The sequence below is a fragment of the Pristiophorus japonicus genome, chromosome 1 (assembly GCF_044704955.1).
Source record: "Pristiophorus japonicus isolate sPriJap1 chromosome 1, sPriJap1.hap1, whole genome shotgun sequence".
Lineage (NCBI taxonomy): Eukaryota > Metazoa > Chordata > Chondrichthyes > Pristiophoridae > Pristiophorus > Pristiophorus japonicus.
This window is the reverse complement of record NC_091977.1, coordinates 352,045,555-352,061,120: the sequence shown is the minus strand read 5'-3', so window position 1 is coordinate 352,061,120 and position 15,566 is coordinate 352,045,555. Positions and strand designations below refer to the sequence as shown.

Sequence of the window (15,566 nt, the reverse complement as noted above, 5' to 3'; positions counted from 1 at the left end):
GGGAGAGGGGGGGGTGGGGAGAGAGAGGGGGGAAGAGAGAGAGGGAGAGGGGGAGAGAGAGAGAGAGAGAGAGAGGGGGGGGGCGTCGGGTCGGGGGAACAGGAGCACGGGTCGGGTCAGTCGGGGGTGGGGGGCGGCTGTCGGGTCTCGGGTCGGTGCTGGGGGGGGGGGGAGGGGAAGCGGGTGTCGGATCTCGGGGCCGGGGGGGGGGAGCGGGTGTCGGGTCTTGGGGGGAGCGGGTGTCGGGTCGTCGGGTGGGGGGGAGAGCGAGTGTCAGGTCTGGTCAGGCGGGGAGCAGGAGCTGGCCGTGGGAGGAGCCCCAGTGAGGCCATTGGGCCAGGGCTAGGGGCTGCGTGCTTCGGGCCCCTCCCACACAGTTCGGCGCCTGGAGCTACTGCACTTGCGTGCCGACTGTAGCGCGCATGTGCAGAGGTCCTGGCACTGTTTTCAGCGCAGGGACCTGGCTCCGCCCCCCCACAGCTCGTGCTGGCTGCGCCAAGGGCCACAGGACCTGTAAGTAGGTGCAGAATACCGAGGATTTTTTTAGGCGCCGTTTTAGGCGCGAAAAACGGGCGCCCAGCTCGGAGGGGCGCCCGTTTTTTTTCTTGTGCAAACTTGGGCCCATAGTATGTTCAAACCAGAAACTGCACGTAATTAATATTTTATGGAAGGAATACTGTAAAATGGCTCGTTACTAATTAAAGTATATCCCTGTTTTGCAGTAACCTTTTCCTCATGGCCCACAGCAGCAGCCTAGCAGTTTCGTTACTATTTTTGGTACTGAAGATCCTCAGATGTGGAGCTGAAGGTATGTCGTGCTCTTGCGAAGAGCAGTTCAACTTTGATCTTATTCCTCTTTATTCACACCTTCCACATATACACAGGAAGTAAAACCAGGTCACCAATGATCAGAATTGGAAGATTCATGCCAGTTGCATATACAAATTTGATATAGGTAATGTTAGAATGTTGCGTCTAACTCCTTTCCTGCACTACACACAAAAACTAATACCTCTCTTGAGAGTGTCTTGTCATTCCTGTTGATGGTTTTAGACTCGATGTAGCTCACCTTTCAAGAATTCAGTCTAAAATGTGTTTTTTGAACCCAATTATTTATTGTATTGAGGTAAAATGGTGTTTTGTGTTAGCAAATTTTAGCAGTGGTCAGAACTTCATGAGGCACAATCGCCAAGATAGAACTTGGATATCAGCCTAATATGCATTATATTTCCTTATTGCGTCCAGGCTTTACTGATGTCAATCTCTTTCTATATTTTGGCACTGTCCGTACTCGTCAAAATCGGTGTCATCGCAACTCATTCTGAAAATAAAACTTTTCTTCCATTTTCTCCAACTATTGCTCTATCTCCAACTTAGCCTTTATCTCCAAAGTCCTTGAGTGCATTGTTGACACTCAACTATACAATCACTTCTCCCATCAGTCATTGTACAAGACCCTCCAATGAAGTTTCTGCCCTCCTACAGCACTGAGATAATTCTGATCAAAGTCAGCATGTGTGACTTTGATAGTGACTAATTATCCCTCCTTGACTTCTCTGCTGCTTTTAGAACTGTTGATTATTGCATTCTCCAATGTTTCTTTTCCACAATCCATCTTTATCGACCGCATACATTATTTTTGTGCCAGTTGTATATCTATCCCAAAGCAATGTCCTGCAGTGGTTTCCCTCCTGTCTCCCCAAGGTCGCTTCTGATCTGCATCCCTTGATCCCCTCTTCTTCATTTACATGCTATCATCAGTGACGTCATCTGCAAACACTACATTAGTTTCTAATAATATCACTCTGTCTGCACCTTTGATTCCAAGGCTATTGCTTTATTTTTCCACTGCCCTTCTGATATCAGGCCCTGAATGAGTTGAAATTTCTTCCAGGTCAGTGTTGGCAAACCTCTTCAGACCTTCCCAGCACCATTGTGACTCTTGCTTAATACCATTAACATCCCATTTCTCCACCCACCATCTATCTTTAGGTTGCAGGTTTTTTGTTGGACCTCGGCCTTAAGCCGTCTGTAAAGCTGCTTTGCTGCTCCCAAGTTGGGTTGTTGGTTTAAGTTCAGAAATGCCCTGTGCTTGCGGTTTATTAGCTCTTGGATCTCCTGGTCATTCTCATCAAACCAGTCCTGATATTTACTGGTTGAGTGAACGAGCGTTTCTTTGCAGGCACTGGTTATAGTGGCCTGGAGGGCAGACCAAGCGCTGTGAGCACTCTGCGTCTCGGGGTCATCGAGGGTCATCAGGTTAGCAGTGAGGCGCTGGGTCTTTGAGTGCCCCGCCGTTGATTTTTCTGCGGGACTGCTTCTGTTGCTGTCGTCGCTTTGGGGCCAAATTAATGTTGATGACGGAACGGATTAGACAGTCCAGCAGTCGTCGGCTCCTGTCATGGCGCAGGTGATGCGCACGTCCTTGCGATCCCTTGCTTGAACAATGCCGTAGTCGAGTAGGTGCCAGTGGTTGGAGCAAGGGTGTTGCCATGATGCCTTGTACTTGTCCATCTGGCGGAACAAGATGTTGGTGATGACAAGGTCGTGTTCTAGGCATTTTGCCAGGAACAGGGTACAGCTGGAGTTGGTTTTCCTTACCCCCTCTCTGCCGATTACGCCTCCCCAGAGGTCTGTGCCCTTACCGACTCTGGCATTGAAGTCACCGAGGAGGATCAATTTGCCATCCGTACAGACGCGGGCAGGGATTGGAGTAAAATCCCTCTGGCCTCCTCTGTTGCGTCGAGTGTTGGGGCTATGCACTGGTAACTGGCGCACTAGTTCCAGGATAGAGTGAACCAGAGAGTCATGAGACGTTCACTAATCCCGCAGGGAGAGTCTCTGAGGCGGTCGACCAGCTCGTTCTTAATGGCGACACCGATTCCGTGGAGGCGGCATTCTTCTGGTTTTCCTTTCCAGAAGAAGGTGTAACCTCCACCTTGTTCTTTCAGCTGGCCTTCCTCTGCCCGCCGGGTCTCGCTTAGGACGGCGATGTTGACATCGAAGCGTCTAAGTTCCCGGGCAACGATGGCGGGGCGACATTCCGGTCCGTCGCTGTTGGAGTTGTCCATGAGGGTCCTGACGTTCCAGATCCCAAACTTCATTTTGAAGGGTGGAAGATGCCTGAGCATGAGTTCTTTTAACGTGGGGTGGCCGTTGCACACCAGCTACCACACGGGCTTAGCAGAGCAAGGTCTTGGTCCAGTGGCAAGGGGGTCCAAGACGACTGGAGCCGAGGCACTAGTTGACAGCCATGATGTGCGAGAATTCTTCACCGCAGTCAAGTCCACCTATGGCCCAAGGCCCCACCTCACTGCTGGCCAAGAATGGGGAGCCACTCATCAAGGACACCGAGGCAGTCAGGACCCGCTGGAAGGAGAATTTCGAAGATCTCCTCAATCGAGACTCTGCCTTTGACTCGAGTGTTCTCGACTCCATCCCGCAGCATGCTAGCCACCACCATCTCAGCAAAACCCCATCCCTGCACGAGATAGAAAAGGCCATCCGTCAGCTCAAGAAAAACAAGGCGTCAGGAGCAGATGGAATCCCCGCTGAGGCACTAAAGCATGGCGGAGGGGCACTATTGGCACGAATGCATGATCTCATCTCTCTCATCTGGAAAGAGAAGAGCACACCGGGAGATCTCAGAGATGAAGTAATCATGACCATCTTTAAAAAAGGGGACAAATCCGACTGCGGCAACTACAGAGGATTCTCCCTGTTGTCGGCCACTGGGAAAATCATCGCTAGACTCCTTCTCAACTGTCTTCTCCCTGTGGCTGAGGAGCTCCTCCCAGAGTCACAGTGCGGATTCCGTCCATCACGGAGTACAATGGACATGATTTTTACGGCGTGACAACTGCAAGAGAAATGCAGGGAACAGCACCAGCCCTTATACATGGCCACCTTTGATCTTACAAAGATCTTTGACACTGTTAACTGTGAGGGACTATGGAGTGTCCTCCTCTGTTTCGGCTGCCCCCAAAAGTTTGTCGCTATTCTCCGCCTGCTCCACGACGACAAGCAGGGCTGCGCCATCGCGCCAACCCTCTTCTCGATCTTCCTCGCTGCAATGCTCCACCTCACATTCAACAAGCTCCCCGCTGGAGTTGGAACTAAACTACAGAACCAGTGGGAACCTGTTCAACCTTCGTCGCATCCAGACTAGGTCCAAGACCGTCCCATTCTCTGTCGTCGAACTACAGTACGCGGACGATGCTTACGTCTGTGCACATTCGGAGGCTGAACTCCAAGTCATCGTCAACATCTTCATCGAGGCGTACGAAAGCATGGGCCTTACACTAAACATCCTTAAGGCAAAGATCCTCCGCCAACCTGACCCCACCACACAACACTGCCCCCCAGTCATCAAGATCCACGGCACGGCCCTGGACAACGTGGACCACTTTCCATACCTCGGGGGGCCTGTTATCAGCAAGGGCAAGCATCGACGACGAGGTTCAACACTGCCTCCACTGTGCCAGCGCAGCCTTCAGTCGCCTGAGGAAAAGAGTGTTAGCAGACCAGGCCCTCAAATCTGGCACCAAGCTTATGGACTACAGGGTTGTAGTGATACCCGCCCTCCTGTATGGCTCAGAGACCTGGACCATATACAATAGACACCTCAAGTCGCTGGAGAAATACCACCAACGATGTCTCCGCAAGATCCTGCAAATCCCCTGGGAGGAAAGACGCACCAACATCAGTGTTCTCGATCAGGCCAACATCCTCAGCATCGAAGCACTGACCACACTCGATCAGCTCCGCTGGGCGGGCCATATTGTCCGCATGCCCGACACAAGACTCCCAAAGCAAGCGCTCTACTCGGACATCCTACACGACAGGCGAGACCCAGGTGGGCAGAGGAAATGTTTCAAGGACACTCTCAAGGCTTCCTTGATAAAATGCAACATCCCCACCAACACCTGGGAGTCCCTGGCCAAAGACCGCCCTAAGTGGAGGAAGAGTATCCGGGAGGGTGCTGAGCACTTTGAGTCTCGTCGCCGAGAGCATGCAGAAAACAAGCGCAAGCAGCAGAAGGAGCGTGCAGCAAACCAGACTCCCCACCCACCCTTTCCTTCAATGACAGTCCCACCTATGACAGAGACTGTAATTCCCATATTGGACTGTTCAGTCATGTGAGAACTCACTTTTAGAGTGGAAGCAAGTCTTCCTCGATTTTGAGGGACTGCCTATGATGTAACCTCCCCTGTTAGTGTTTATGCTAATCCGGAGTTAAAAGCTTGGCATCCTGTTCAACCCAGAAATGCATATTTTATCCTCTGCCAACACTGCTTTCTATCACCTTTGAAATGTTGCTTATATATTCCTGTACTTCTGCCTCTCTCTACTGCAAAAACTCTAATTCATGTTTTCATTACACAAAGATTGGCTTCCACAATGCTTTACTCTGTCTTGCCTGCTTCCATCCTCTGCAAAGGCCACCTTATTCAGAAAGCCACAATCAATATCCTTTTCCACACAAAGCTCCACCCTGCATCACCCCTATCCGTACAAAATTCCACTGACTCCATGCTTCCCCCAAATGGACTTAAAGTCCTCATCCTAAGTTTTAAATGCCTTCACAGCCTTGCTCCATCCTATCTGAATTCTCTAGCTCTATTTCCTTTCTATAGCCTGACTCCACCCCACCTGAATGACCTCTAACATTACATTACTGCACCCACCCGTCACTGGAATATTGCTTATTCTCTGCTCCTCCGCTCCATCATCAAAGGCTGATCTTTCAGTCACTACGCTCTTTCCTTATGGAAATCTCTCAAAACCATTTTGCTGCCTTGTTGTCGCCCACCCTATCTTCAAAAAGCTCCTAAACACCTTATCTTCAACTGTAGCTTCAGCCTTTCTCGCCTCCCCCATATTTTCCTTCATTTTCTGTTCCTAACTTTCTTATTGTGTCTTTGAGTTGTCAGATATTTCCTTTATGTGAGGAATCCTAAAGGAAATGTATGTTGTTGTCCTCAGCAGTGTGTGTTTTTTTTTACTGAATACACTCCAACTTTGAGATGGTACCAACTGTAGTTATCGGGCTAGATTTTCCTCGTTTTTGCATGCTTGATGCCCACATAATGTCCATTTTACCGCTGAAATGACGTATAACACCCATATATCGCCCATTTAGCCACAAAATGGAAACTGACGGGCATTTTTCGGAAACTTATCGCCGAGTGTTACTTCCCCATGTGCGTAACGCCAAGAAAAGTAATACTGCCCGCCCACTTTTTTTGGGCGGAATCATCAGAATGGACAAAATCAACGTCCATAATATCGGCCAACATTACTTTCTGCACGGAATTAACGTCGAGATTCAATAATACCGCCCGCCCACTTTTTTTTTTGTCATAAAGAGCATATTTGGAGAAACTAACGCCCAGGAGATCGCCCACCATCACTTTCACCACCTCGCACACATAGCGCCCACAATATCGTTCGTCCAAAAAAACACCCAAAAAAAGTGGAACTGTTCTGAACTAAAGCCAGCAGTGTGGCTGCAATTTTTTAAATCACAGGTCGCTTCATTCAAAAGGCTGCTTCAACTTCGGGGGAGTTTGCATTGAGTTCTTCTCAGGTGAAGTGACCATCTCAACAGACATATTTTCAGACTCTGGACTATTGGGGGTTTACTCTAGGTGTATTTTAGTAAGGAAATGATTGCTTCTGATCAATCGTTATTATACTTTCATTGCAATGGGGACAGCCATTTCTCAGCCTGCATAGATTAATATGCAGATGCTGCAGAGTGCAGATAGCTCAATGTGTGATGCACATCATTATGTCCCCAATTTAAGACGTGCATGAATGAGGAGGAGGGCCAGACCATACACACCCCGCACATACAGGGAAAAGAGGTCTTACCTCGACGTGTTCGATCACACCTGCCTTCGGATACTGCGCTTCCACAAGGTGGTGATCAATGAAATATGTGAGCTCATCAGGCCACATATGCAGCCTGCCATCAGGACATCATTGTCTTTCTACGCGTCCGGTTCCTTTTGGGCCTCCACAGTCGAGATTTGCCCTCTGTCTCACCGTGCAACCCATCACTGCATTAGACAGGTCACAGAGGCCCTGTACGCGAGAAGGATGGACTTTTATCAGCTTCCCCATGACCATGGAGGCTCAGACTGACAGGACTGGAGCATTCTACCACACTGCTAAGTTCCCCAGGGTGCAGGGAACTTATACAGTGCACTCACATCATCATGCGGGCACCTTCTCAGGACCCGGAGCGTTTTCGTAATAGAAAAGGATTTCACTCCTTGAAGGTCCAACTAGTTGTCAACCACAACCAGATCATCATGGCAGTGAATGCCAAATGTCCGGACACCTTTGATGAGGCTCACATCCTGCGTGAGAGTGCTGTCTCTGACATCTTTAAGTGTCAGCCACAAGGACAATGCTGGATGCTTGGTAATAACCGATATGGCCTAGCCACCTGGCTGATGACACCCCTGCGTGATACCCTCACTGAAGCCGGGAAGCGATACAACCAGAGCCACAGAGAAACACGCAGTGTGGTCCACAAAACAATAATTGTGCTTAAGCAGCGCTTCAGATGTCTGGACCACTCCGGAGGGGAGCTGCAATAAACCCTGAGCAAGTAGGTAAATTTGTGGTCGTGTGCTCCATGCTGCACAATTTGGCTATCAGGAGGGGCCAAGAATTGCCAGAAGGGACTGATGCTCCACCTCAGGAGAGAGAGGAAGAGGACGATGAGGGGCTGGACGCTGACTTGGGGCCAGACAATCAGGCTGGCTATGAAACCATGCCCACGACCCCCTCCAGTATCATAGGCAAAAACACCCAACCCCCGCCCACACCCCACTTTTTAGAAACATAGAAAATAGGTGCAGGAGTAGGCCATTCGGCCCTTCTAGCCTGCACCGCCATTCAATGAGTTCATGGCTGAACATTCAACTTCAGTACCCCATTCCTGCTTTCTCGCCATACCCCTTGATCCCCCTAGTAGTAAGGACTTCATCTAACTCCTTTTTGAATATATTTAGTGAATTGGTCTCAACAACTTCCTGTGGTAGAGAATTCCACAGGTTCACCACTCTCTGGGTGAAGAAGTTTCTCCTCATCTCGGTCCTAAATGGCTTACCCCTTACCCTTAGACTGTGACCCCTGGTTCTGGACTTCCCCAACATTGGGAACATTCTCCCTGCATCTAACCTGTCTAAACCGGTCAGAATTTTAAACGTTTCTATGAGATCCCTTCTCATTCTTCTGAACTCCAGTGAATACAAGCCCAGTTGATCCAGTCTTTCTTGATATGTCAGTCCCGCCATCCCGGGAATCAGTCTGGTGAACCTTCGCTGCACTCCCTCAATAGCAAGAATGTCCTTCCTCAAGTTCGGAGACCAAAACTGTACACAATTCTCCAGATATGGCCTCACCAAGGCCCTGTACAACTGTAGTAACTCCTCCCTGCCCCTGTACTCAAATCCCCTCGCTATGAAGGCCAACATGCCATTTGCTTTCTTAACCGCTTGTTGTACCTGCATGCCAACCTTCAATGACTGATGTACCATGACACCCAGGTCTCGTTGCACCTCCCCTTTTCCTAATCTGTCGCCATTCAGATAATGGTCTGTCTCTCTGTTTTTACCATCAAAGTGGATAACCTCACATTTATCCACATTATACTTCATCTGCCATGCATTTGCCCACTCACCTAACCTATCCAATCCACTCTGCAGCCTCATAGCATCCTCCTCGCAGCTCACACTGCCACCCAACTTGTATTCAAGGCACAGATAGATAGATTTTTAACCAATAAGGGAACTAAGGGTTACGGGGAGAGGGCGGGTAAGTGGAGCTGAGTCCACGGCCAGATCAACCATGATCTTATTGAATGGCGGAGCAGGCTCGAGGGGCTAGATGGCCTACACCTGTTCCTAATTCTTATGTTCTTATGTTAACTTAGTGTCATCCGCAAATTTGGAGATACTACATTTAATCCCCTCGTCTAAATCATTAATGTACAATGTAAACAGCTGGGGCCCCAGCACAGAACCCTAACCCTAACCCTAACCCACTAGTCACTGCCTGCCATTCTGAAAAGTACCCATTTACTCCTACTCTTTGCTTCCTGTCTGCCAACCAGTTCTCAATCCACGTCAGCACACTACCCCCAATCCCATGTGCTTTAACTTTGCACATTAATTTCTTGTGTGGGACCTTGTCGAAAGCCTTCTGAAAGTCCAAATACACCACATCAACTGGTTCTCCCTTGTCCACTCTACTGGAAACATCCTCAAAAAATTCCAGAAGATTTGTCAAGCATGATTTCCCTTTCACAAATCCATACTGACTTGGACCTATCATGTCACCTCTTTCCAAATGCGCTGCTATGACATCCTTAATAATTGATTCCATCATTTTACCCACTACCGATGTCAGGCTGACCGGTCTATAATTCCCTGTTTTCTCTCTCCCTCCTTTCTTAAAAAGTGGGGTTACATTGGCTACCCTCCACTCCATAGGAACTGATCCAGAGTTTATGGAATGTTGGAAAATGACTGTCAATGTATCCGCTATTTCCAAGGCCACCTCCTCAAGTACTCTGGGATGCAGTCCATCAGGCCCTGGGGATTTATCGGCCTTCAATCCCATCAATTTCCCCAACACAATTTCCCAACTCAAAAGGATTTCCCTCAGTTCCTCCTTCTTACTAGACCCTCTGACCCCTTTTATATCCGGAAGGTTGTTTGTGTCCTCCTTAGTGAATACTGAACCAAAGTACTTTTTTAATTGGTCTACCATTTCTTTGTTCCCCGTTATGACTGCCCCTGATTCTGACTGCAGGGGACTTACGTTTGTCTTTACTAACCTTTTTCTCTTTACATATCTCTAGAAGCTTTTGCAGTCCATCTTGATGTTCCCTGCAAGCTTCCTCTCGTACTCTATTTTCCCTGCCCTAATCAAACCATTTGTCCTCCTCTGCTGAGTTCTAAATTTCTCCCAGTCCCCGGGTTCGTTGCTATTTCTGGCCAATTTTTCCACCATTGACGTCAATTAAATGTTCAACATGTCCAGCAACACAGAATACAAAGGCAAAGGAGGGTGGTCCCCTCCCCCCATACATTTACAACAAATTGCATACACCCAGATAGAGATATAACACAGCCATCACCTGTGGACATGCACCTCACTTTCCTTCCCCCGCTCCCCTTCTTCTCCCCACCTCTACCCCTTCTCCTCGCTCCACGGCGCGTGGCCGAGGAACTCCTCAGGCAGTGCCTCATTGCGGGAGTTGAAGGCAGAGGCGGTGGTTGCATGGGTATGGGAGCGGGGGGTGCCGAGGGGGCAACATTCTCTGATGCTGAAGCAGGATCTTGGTCCTTGCTCTCATCTGTCATTCGTAGGGGTGGAGTGCCGTGCTCTAGGACCACTGGGAAGCCTGTGCCAGCAGTGTTCCTGGCTATCACATCCAGGGCCTCCACCATGTGTGGAATGTACTCAGTCATGGTGGCCAGCTGTCGGGATATGCCCCCCAAAGCTTCGATGAGCTGGTCACCAATGTCTACAATCCTCCTGGACAACTGTACCATCTCTCCGCTCTCATATGGCGCTCGTGGAACAGACCTGCCGCATCCACGAGACCTCCACGGGGTCGGCGACGTCCGAGGGACAAATGGAGTGCCCTGTGGCGCAGTGCTTGGGGCCGGTACTTCCAGAGTGGAGGCGGGAATGACCGGAGGACCACTAGATGGCCTTGGGGTGGAATGGCTTCTGGAGCGTGGCAATGCAGATTCCTCGAAGTCCGCGCTCTCATCCGTAGAGAACAGACCCAGCAGATTGACGGGCGAGAATCGGAGCTCCTCAGCAGATGTAGGATCGTCCGGAGAGTCCGGCCCCTCGCCCCCACCTTCCGGCCTCTGTGGTCTTGCCTGGGGCCGCGCTGCTGGCTGAGCTGCAAAACACAAATGAGGTTATTAGAGAAGAAGGAGGTGCTAGGGTCACAAGGCGAGTCCAGCGCGACACACAGCATATGCACAACAAAAGCACCACCGCTCTCAAAATCATCACAGACATCACATTTCATGACCATCAACACATTTGCATTGCAATGATTTTCATTCGGCCATCATTATTTCTCGGACAATTTTAGAAATCATCTATCATATATGATTGTTCGGATATGAGTGGATGTGGCATCTATTGACTGTACATCACGCAATGGTGTAAGCTTTACTCACGTGGCATCACTTCAGGGTCTGCAAATGTTTCCGTGGCTGTTCGGGTATGCTTCCCCACGAGTGCAAGCACCCGCTCCTCTGTCTGATGTCGCTGGGGACTGGTGGCCCCCCCCACCCGTTCACCTCTGCACGGACCTCATCGTCGATAGCTTCTTCTGTCAAAGGTGACAGGACGACATGGCATGAGATCATTGCGTGATATCATTTCTAGGTACTGTCACAGAGACTGATAGAACACATAACCGACAGATGTAATCATGATTATTATGATAATTATCATTCTTTACCTAAAGACATGCACCGTGACCGCAGGCTTTGAGTAAAACATTCCCGGTAAAAGTGCAATACCTCACATCTGTTGATAGTCACTCATGACTGTTACAAATCAAATTATATAAATACATAAGTACATGTAAGTAAATGTAGTACTTACTCTTGCGGATCCCACAAGGTCGTTCCATTGTTTGCGGCATTGGTTGCCCTCAGCACCTCGTTGGTCGCCGACGAGACCACCTCTGCTATCTCAGTCCATATCTTCTGGTCAGCCTTTGGGATGGGCTTCCCACGCTCTCCCTGTGTCAAATCACCCCAGCATAACTCGACCTCCTGCAGGAGGGAGGCATTTGCCTCGTCCGAGAACCTCCTTGCTCTTTTGCGCCCTCCAATGTGCTCCTCTCCCACCTCACTGCTCTCTCCAGCATCAGTCTCCACAGCGTGCTGTGATGCCTCCTCCTCTCCCTCCATTATAGGCCAAATTCAGGCAAATATGTGTCTGGTAACAGCTAATTTTTGTTTCCCTATTTGCTGTAAAGCTCTAAACTCTCCCTCCTTCCTCCCAAAGCAGCCACACCACACCCACACACGCCTTCAGTCCCTCTCGGCTCCCTCTCTGTCTCCTCTTCTGCGCATGTCATGATGCTCCTTGATCTCCTGAATCGTGGGAATCGAGCGTTGCCATGCCGTTGCTAAGGACGGCGACACTTTACGGCAGAAGGTCAGCGAGATTTAACGCTCCTGCCCATTTCATATCGTTCGCAGTAACGCCCAACTTCTAAAATGGAGACTAGGTGCTTTGAGAATGGGCGAGAAGCCGGCGATCTGAAAACCCATTTTTACCGCCCATGCCGGAAATAACACCCACATTTGGGCGATAAGCATAAAAGTGTAAAATCTAGCCCATTGTGTGTATGCAGGATCCTGGAATCATGGTACGTCTCAGTGCTAAGATTTGATTTGTCTGCTCCTATAATGGATGTGGATCTTGCATTTGGGCAGTCCCTCTTCTAGGGTATTTCCTGCTTGAGTTAGTAATTCTATCCAGGTTGTTCATGTTATTGGATACACTAGGGACATTAGTGCAACCTTGCACACACATGATTCTCTTATGAGACACACTGGCAATCAGAGTGGCTGGAGTTTAATGTTCAGCCTGTTAAAGCCTCAGTTAATATTGATAACTTTGCACCTTTTGTGCTTCTTAATACAACAACTTGCATTTATTTACTACCTTTTAATGTTTTAAAATAGCGAGTCCCAAGGCACTTCACAGATAGCCACTATGAAAATGTACGTCAAACCTGGAGGTGAGAGTTAGAGGTTGAAGAGATGGCTTTTGAGCTGCATTTTAATGGAGGACATAGAGATAGAGATGGAGAAGTGGAGATGTTTAGCAAGGGAATTCTCGAGTACCTGAAGTACTGCAGATTACAACTTTGGTTTATAACTGTACCTTATGTGGATAATTATCTTTTCAAGGGAAGAAGCTGGTTTACTCTGGTCTAAGAGTACAGATGATTAGTTTTATTGGCATTGAAGTATTTCTGCAGAATACACTCAACAATAAGACAGACCTGTTATTAGATACATTGGACAACACTCTCATTTCATACAATGGCTTAGATTTAATTCTTGTGACCCTTTGCTCACGAACCATCCTTTAAAAGCATTTGCAAGTTTATTTTGTAAAATTGTTGATTTGTTGTCTTAGAAAATTATGTTGCCAGTTATTCTAACAAAGGGACATATGCCTGAAACACCAATCTATCCTTTTTCCTTTCTCCACAGACTACCTGATTTGTTGAGTGTTTCTAGCATTTTCTGTTTTTATTTCAGATTTCCAGCATCTGTAGCATTTTGTTTTTATGTTCGCTAGTTATTTTATCGGTTAGGAGAGTGCTTAATCTTTAGGTGTTAGTTATTAAAAGCAAACCATTTATTAGCACTGTACAAAATTTCTATCTGTGGTTGTTTCTGAATTTTATCTCCAGCAACAGTTGGCCGTTTGATCTTTTTACCGACTACATAAAGTTTGTAAGTTGCAATGTGTGGATGCCAGACTTGCCTGAGAAATCTTGGAAAGGACCAAGCTTATAAGAGTACAACAGTAATTTGTGTCCTAGTATCCGCTTTGCTCTGTTGGTTACAATCGTCTTGAGTCACAAGGTTGTGGGTTCAAACCTTACTCCAAGACTTTACACTCTAACACAGTACTGAGGGAATGCTATCTTTTGGGCACTAGCGATCGAAGTGCAAAGTCTAGCCCTAAGACCTTTTCAAGTGAACGTAAAAGATCTCTTGGCACTATTTGAAGAAAAGTAGGGAGTTATCCTTGTGTTCCTCAAACTTCTCTGGGGATAGTATCTTGGTGGTGGTGGCTATGTTTTAGGGAAGATTTTTAAATGGAAGTATACTCTACATAAGACACATACTGTGTCCTTCTGGGGGGAGGGAGGAACGCTATTTCTGTTACAATTTGTACATTTTGTTCCAGTACTTTGCTCTGCCTGTTAAATTCCTGCAGCAGGTAACTGTAGAGCACAGGAAATATGCATGATGCCCATGGGTACTTGATGTAGTTTCCCCACAATTCTCCCCATTGGTGCCCTTGGCTGGTGGGATATGAAGGGTCTTCATATCCTTCTCGAGATCCTGAGTTGGACCAAGTTCGCATTGCTGTTCAACTTTCACTGGAAAGCTGGAGCTGATTTTATTCCTCTGCAAAAGAAAATGCCACAAAACGAAAAGAATCATGTAATATTACAGTTCACTAGCCTGCAGGTTTCATAATTGCAAACTGACTTAAACTTCTTTGCTCTTCTGATGGAATTTATTATTTTAAAATGTCAATTACAGATATCTTTATAGCAGATTAAACTGTAACAAAAGGGCTGACTTAAAGAAAAATGTAGACTGCAAGTTGTTAAGAAGGATGAATTTATCTTCCCCACAATTGGTTGAGCCAGTTAATCAGAATTTAAGTCAATTAGTCAATAAATTCCGTCACACCTGAAAGTTATGTGCCATGCAGGACACCTGTCTATTATAAAATGTGATTTGGGTACATAAGAGAGATTGACACCCACGTAAAAAACATTTATTAATCCATGCCACCAAATGTATAAGCTAAACATATTTATCATCTATATAAAACCTTTTTACCATTAATATTGCCTACACTAATCATACATGATGTGCACAATCCTACCCTCGGATGTACTATTGTTAAAGTTCAGTGTGATTGGAAAGGGAGAAGACTCAAGTCATTTAGAATTCTACATGGGTGTAACGATGCAGAGTTTATGTTCAGTAGTAGTTTTTCTTATGTTGAAATTGTTTGCCAGTCTAGGTAGACTGGTATTGAACAGAAACAATACCATGTACTATTTCACTGTACATTAGAGAAAGTTTAATGAAGATCGAACATTTAATATTCTGCCCTTTTTTTAACTTTGCAGAAGTATCATGTTGTTACCAAGCAAGAGATTATCCAATTTGCAGAGAAGCCTGTGATCAGGTATGATCTTTGATCATTTTTAAGAAGTCTTGATAAGACTGGGTTTCGACATAATGCACTATTGGGTCCTGCTTTCATCTGCCAAAACTGCACTCGCCTGGTTCCATTCTTTTCTATAGCCAGAGAATCACCTGCAATGGCTTCTCTTCCCGCACCATTACCTCTGGTGTCCCCCAATGATCTATCCTTGGCTCCCTCCTATATTTCATTTATATGCTGCCCCTTGATGACTTCATCTGAAAACACAGCATCAATTTCCACGTGTACGCTGATGACATCCAACGCTACCTCACCACCTTGAACCTTCCACTGTCTGTAAATTGTCAGACTGCTTGTCCGGCATCCAGAACTGAATGAGCAGAAATTTCCTCCAGTTAATTATTGGGAAGACCAAAGCCGTTGCCTTCGGTCCCCGCTACAATCACTGTTCCCTAGCCATCGACTCTATCCCTCTCCCTGGCAACTGTCTGAGACTGTTCACAACCTTGGTGTCATATTTGACCCCAAAATCCGACCACATAGCTGCGCCATCGCGGAGACAACCTATC

General features: G+C 47.4%; 1 protein-coding gene across 3 annotated transcripts in view; it reads left to right on the top strand.

Annotated features, from left to right (window-relative positions):
• reck (reversion-inducing-cysteine-rich protein with kazal motifs) overlaps nucleotides 1-15,566 on the top strand; it is a 194,833-nt gene that overhangs the window by 30,946 nt on the left and 148,321 nt on the right. For all 3 annotated transcript variants that reach the window (XM_070890511.1, XM_070890515.1, XM_070890505.1), the window contains 2 exons: nucleotides 723-808; nucleotides 14,960-15,018. In XM_070890511.1, the coding sequence (XP_070746612.1) occupies nucleotides 736-808; nucleotides 14,960-15,018 (132 nt within the window). In that variant the 5' untranslated portion in view covers nucleotides 723-735. The remainder of the gene's footprint in view (nucleotides 1-722; nucleotides 809-14,959; nucleotides 15,019-15,566) is intronic.